The sequence below is a fragment of the Cygnus atratus genome, chromosome 11 (genome assembly GCF_013377495.2).
Source record: "Cygnus atratus isolate AKBS03 ecotype Queensland, Australia chromosome 11, CAtr_DNAZoo_HiC_assembly, whole genome shotgun sequence".
Taxonomy (NCBI): domain Eukaryota; kingdom Metazoa; phylum Chordata; class Aves; order Anseriformes; family Anatidae; genus Cygnus; species Cygnus atratus.
Window position 1 is genome coordinate 20283202 of NC_066372.1, and position 6351 is coordinate 20289552.

General features: G+C 38.9%; 1 protein-coding gene across 1 annotated transcript in view; it reads left to right on the forward strand.

Annotated features, from left to right (window-relative positions):
• The window catches only part of IQCH (IQ motif containing H), a 69193-nt gene extending 67295 nt beyond the window's left edge, over positions 1-1898 (forward strand). Inside the window, exons 20-21 of the mRNA XM_035569421.2 lie at positions 251-359; positions 1710-1898. Of these exons, the coding sequence (XP_035425314.2) occupies positions 251-359; positions 1710-1811 (211 nt within the window). The 3' untranslated portion in view covers positions 1812-1898. The remainder of the gene's footprint in view (positions 1-250; positions 360-1709) is intronic.
• The last annotated feature ends 4453 nt before the right edge of the window (positions 1899-6351 follow it).

The following is a 6351-nucleotide window of genomic DNA, read 5'->3' on the forward strand; positions in this document are numbered from 1 at the left end:
CTTGGAATAGCTGAAACCTTACTGCTTACTTCTGCTGTTGATTAATAAAAATTATTTATTACACAAATCCTTTCTGTTGACAAGTTAAAATGGAGCCTCATCTTTCATATCTCCCTGAAGATTGCCACCTTGTGAGATTGAAAATACTCATTAAATTCCATCACCAGACAGACACAAATGAGAGGGCGATTGTTTTTAAGCATGTGAAGGGAATCATTGGTAAACTCATTTGTTTGGATATCATTAACAGAACAATCGGAGAGGATCTCCAGGGGGTCCTCATGACCTTTGCTCGCAATCTCTTCATCATCCATCAAGAAATATCAGCACCTAATATGCAAGGCGAGACCAATTTTAAGGTGAGGTGTTAATTAACTAACGATCCTGGTTAATTTCTGTACAAGGGCTGAAAATACCTCATGCTGTATCATAAACAAGTGCTAAACCATTCCTTTTTTATTGTTAGCAGTATGTATTTTACAGTGTCTAGGTCAATATAGTAAGTCTCCCAATGAACCTGTTAGTTAAATTTAAGTTTGAAACTTTTTATTTGAAAAGAGACATACTTTAGCTTGAAATTATTTGTTATACAATCTTCCTGATTTTCCTCTGTAAGAAGTAAAGGAGCCATTGGCGCTGCTTCAGACAGTTCTGTCAAAATGGTCTATTTTATTTTCAAGGGACACCGTCAAGGTAGGAACCTTAAATTAGAAACAAACTTCTCATTTTCTAATAGTTCCTTAGATTATTAACACTGATTTCTTGTAAGCAGGCAGACACTGAGTACTTAGTCCATTAGTTCACATCTTGCAACATGCCAGCAATTTCACAAGTTAATTTTGTTCCCAATTTTTCTCTGCTCTTTCAATCTGCCCACAGTGCCCATCCCTGTGTGCTAGAGGCTGCTCTAGGGGGGTGCCTGTGGAGGCAGGACAAAGCGCTGGGGCTTATTGCACTGGGAACGTTCCCCCAGGAATGCGTACATTTGCTCTGAAGCTCCTTTGTGACAACCTTGCTGGCAAAAGGAGACAGTAAAGCAATCACGAATCCAACTCCATGCCCTGAAACAAGCACTCATTACAATGCTGCTTTTTGATTCCAGAGAATAGCTAAATTTTCCAGAGGGAATTCTTTTGCTAAACTGTATGACCTTTTTATAAAAAAAAGTTTCTGAGATCTTGTCTGTAAGCATTTTGCAGAAAGGTGAAGGGGAGCAACGTGTTATAGATTCCTATCTTAAGTCACATAACATAATTTATATTGGATTCTTTCCAGTGTTAACTCTGTCTGTATTTTCCTCTGATAAGCAGACTGTGAAATGACAGTTTTAGAGAACATACAATTAAATTTCAACATGTTACAGAAAAACAAACATTTTTTTCAATCTGAGGGAGTGAAAAACAACCACTGAAGAAAAATGTAAAAGGGAAATCATAGTGAGTTAACAATGATTTACATTTGTGAAATAAAGCACCTGCTAGCTGATTAGAATTACAGATTGCAAGGAATTATATTTTTATTTATCCAAGATTTGTGCATACTTACTATTAGTGCTAACTGTTCGAAGTAATAGTAAATTCACTTGCTGCATCCTGTCCTGTGTAACACTGGTTACCTTTTCAAGGCAAGTACTACCAGCTGTGCATTTTGGCTGCTGGATTTCATTATAATACCCATTAAATAACTTGTATTCCTTGAATCTGTTACAGATGGCAATTCAAGATATTGAAGCAATTCTAGGAGTTACAGCAGAAAACAAACTGAAATTGGAAAAAGAGCAACCTTCTGAAGCAGATGCTCTGAAAAAATAGTTAACTGAAGATGTTTAAGTGCCTTACTTTATGCTTCTGGAAATGCTTTCTCATCTGTAAGAACAGGTTTGGTTTTCCTTCTGCATTGGCATGTGAATATTAACTGACACAGTACATATCCATGATTTTTGAATAGTGTTTAGAAGAATATTCCTTATTTCATGAAAATAACTTCAAAAGCAGAGGATCATAATAAATATCCTTGATATTCATACGGTGGATCCTGAAGTACGGTATTTGTTTTTAAAACCTTATTAATAGAATCAGAGCCTCTCAGGGAGAGGAGACAATGTACCTTGACCTGCAGAACGCAGACCTTGTAATTTTACCAAGTGATTCCTCCATCAAGCCTACAACTTATAACTGACCTTATTGTATCTTCATAAAGATGGGTTAATGAATATAAACAGTCCACTACATCCCTAGCTAATTCTCCCATTGGTTAGTTATCCTGACTGTTAACACCAGTGCCTTATACATCGTCTGAACTTCCAGGAACTGGATCTTGTTATGCTTCTGTCTGCAAAACTGAAGAACTGTTTAGTACAAAATGACACCGATCTGTGGAAGGAATCTTTCTGTTCCTTGAGTCAAATTCTGTCACTGATGTTATAAAATGAAAATGACACTTTCTTCTTTTATATGCCCCTGCACGCACCTAGAGGTATCATGCTGTCTTTGTCACTATATCAAATCAGCAGATCATACTAGATTGAAAGGAGTCCTGTGATCCTAAACTCCTTTGCAAACCTATTGTCTTCTAAAATATAGGCTTCCAACATCAGAGTACATCCCGTGTTCTTTTACCTATAAATACACTTAATTGCAATCTTGTCCGTAAGCCCAGCAACCCAGATTCCTCTTTAGAACTGATTGTCTTTAGTATCGTTCCTCTCTTTCTTTTATTATCTACAGATTTTTGCAGCAATTATTTTATGCTCAATTTCAAATTATCAAAAATAATAGTAATAGGATTGGTTCAACAATAGATTCTGAGAGGACCACTAGAGTCACACTGGTACTATAATTCACAGTATACCATGGTTTTGCAGATTGCTTCATCGGATATATTCTGGATTTCAGATACTGCTGATGTTTTTGTCAGGAATCTGTGTTGTTATATTAAAGGACAACTGCTACATTTGTACGATTATCCTTGTTCATCAATCTGTAATATTATCCCAAAAGAAAATACATTCTAAATTGTCCTGTGCAAGAGCTCATCTTTCTCCCTTCAGTGGATACTGTTGTCCCAAGCACAGCAAGTTCCTTACTTCCCAAAAGCAAGCGGCTTACTTCCCCAAAATCTCAGGCGATACCTATTTTTAAGACAAGTCACAAATGTGACAAAGCAGATCAGTGTCTGATTTTTCCAATGCCTCTCTGAGTCTTTGATCCATTAGTTTCATATATAATCTTTTGTGAACCTTTTTTTACTTTAGTCACAGAAATAATTCATTGCAGATGAGAATGTTTGCAGAAATGCTGATCCATGTTTCAAATAAAAATCTTAAGTATTTTTGTTTAATTATTGTTTGTTCGTTCTTGTTCCTTTCTGACGCCATCTCAATATTGTTGTTTGTTTTTTCTACAGAAATTTTACACAGGTTTTTCTAATGTGAAATTTAGCCAATGAACAAACTTCCTAGAAGTCTTTATGGTTAGAAATGAAAGTCTTATGGTTAGAAATGAAAGTCTTTTTGGCTGTGGGAGGTACAACAATGATGTCTCACTTGCCAAGAAAATAATATGCCAAAAAGCATAGTGTAATTGTTCACTAGTTCTTCCACTAAGATGAGTTATATTTGTCCTCTGTTTTTCTTTGAGGGGCTACAGACAAGCATGTTGTTCTGACCTTTTCCTCGCTGCATTTATAATATACTCACTCCTATTTTAGTGCCGAGAAACTATTTCAGGAATTCTCACCTAGCTTCAAATCCAAGCTCTATTAATGTCCCAGTTTCTTCAATAAAAAAGCAGTATCCTGGGGGAGGAGGAGGCATACGAGAAGATGGCAGTATCAGCCCAGGAGTCAGCTAGTTTCCTAAGGGTTAAGGAAAATTAAGCCTTGATCCAAGCCAGAACAACATAAGGTCTGAGAGGCTCATTAGTTCACTGGCACTTAATAGACTGCAGTGTCCTAGGAGTAAATGAAACCTGCACTTCCTTATGTCTTTGTTCTGTTCTGACAAAAGAAAACTGTACCTGTTTTTGCAGAGAACAAGTGATCTGAAAGTTCCCATGGTGAGAGAGATTTCTCAGTATGTGCAAAGTGTGAAATGTATTTTGAGGAAAAAGTTTTTAATTACTATTAACACTTCTGAGCGTTGAGCTGATGGAAGGATTGAAACTGCTTTACAGTCTCTCACATTCAACTCCCATGCTGCTGGTGCCAAAAATGTATTTTTTTTTTAGCAATACAGCAGCTATAAACTGAAATTATAATCTTCCCAAAAAAGTCAGAAATAGAGTTACGATTCTCATGTTAAAATTAGTGGATTATTTATTCCCACTCACTAAAAGAATAACAGTTCTTGAACTGTAGCTGGAATTTTAGCACTATTCAGAACATGATCTAGACAGGGAAGAAACAAAGCAAGTGGGAAATGTGGGAATCAAAAGAAAAAGGTGGCCCAGGTGTGTCAGCTTACCAGAAATTGCCAGAGAATTCTGCAGCTAATGACAGCAAAGACCCAGGCTGATTCCCCAGCTGCTAGGGGTGGAGGAATGCTTGTGGAATTACATGAGGGGAAGTGGAGGTTGGCATCAACTGCAGGAGACAGACAATTAAAATAAAGGTTTTGTGCTTTTGATGGGCCAGGGCTGCAAATGAAGGCATGCATTCAGCTGATAGCATTTCACGGATCACAAAGAATATTTTAAAATATACGCATTAACCATGTTTTTGCAAGAATTGACAGAGTCTGTAGCCTACGGACTACCCATTTGAGGTTGTTCTCCCCATTTTGTTGCCATCTGATGCTACAAGTGCTTAGAATCCTGTTGGTGCCTAGATGTTTACCCACACAGCTTCTCAGGCACCTAAGCTTGTTCAAGACTAGAAGAGGCCTCCAGGCAAAACGCACCAAGGGCCAACCTACCCATTTCAGTGTCCTTAGCTACATCAAGTCATATTACCTCTGTGTGCAGGGCTATGAGCTGTTTAGGGTGCTGTGGTCCTGTCCTGTAGATTGTCACTCTGATCTTAGACACCGCCGCAGTGCGTGTCATGGCAATCGTATTTTTGTGGCTCCTGCTGTTGGCCTTGACAGTATTGATAGCTTGGCTGCTGTCGGCTATTTTGCAGTGTGCTTGGGAATACTCTTGCTCTTTCACGTAGAGGCCCTGCCTCTTAACATTGACCCTGCAAACATTTCTGGAGCTAGTGAGAGCACCTACATAGCAGAGGAATACAACACACAGATCTTTTCTAACATCCCAGGCTCTAGCATCTCTGAAGTATTTTGCATTAAACATTAACTGGAGTTGATACTGGACACTAGGTCTGCATTTGGATATTTGGGTTTAAAAATGCTTCCCCCCTCAAAAAAAAAGGGGGGGTGGTGGAAGGGGGAAGGGTCACTGAGCCCAAGTTTCCACAATAGGATGTTTGGTCTTGATTCTTGCATACTTTTTAGGCATGCAGCGTTTTGCTATGCATTTGTAAATATTGAAGCTACCTCCTCCCATCTGCAGTACACGTTGTGTAAGTAAAAACGCAATTACATTCTGTTAACCAGTGAAAGGTTCTGCTGCCAGAGGCTGAAGAATTTTTCCCTTCTTCATTCACACTTAACAGAGAGCAACACCAAGTTAATTGCAAACTACTGTGAAATAAATACTTCTTTAAACCAAAATAATTGTGATATGTTCACTTTATAGGCAACGTATACTTACTGGAGGTAATTTTGACCATTCAATATAATAGCAGGATGTAATGCATTAGTTCTGCCCTTCACCTCAGTGAACCACAGTATCAGACTGCACCTTCTTTTCTCTCCTCAGTCACTGTTGCCACTAATAAAGGAAGATATTAAAGCTAACTATATGCTCTATTAATTATACGAAGATGAACTTGAGTCAAATTTGTTACTGACAATGATTAATAATTACTGGTTCTACACACATGTAGTACATTATAGTAAATAAACAGGGTACATCGTTGGGTAGTAACTGATTAATTAGCACATTCATACTACATAGCTCAATGGCTTAAGATCGCTGAGTTTGAGATATTACTTGCAATTACTAAAAGGAAAAATCTGTCCCTGCTTCCCAGTTTATTCTGTATGATTTTTTTTTCCTCAAACAGAATGCGCAGTGCTTCAACCCCCAGACTTTTATTCGGATAAACCACACAACGGGACACGGGCTGCGGATTTCAAACACTTCGAAGGAGTCTGGGGCAGCGCAGGCTCCCGTCAGCCGGCTTCGAGGGGCTGCAGCGGCCCGGGCAGGCAGTGCCGGGCGCTCTCCTCCTTCCTCCTCCTCGGTCCCCTCAGCCGCCACCGCCTCCGCCCGCCCAGCGGCGAGGCGCTGC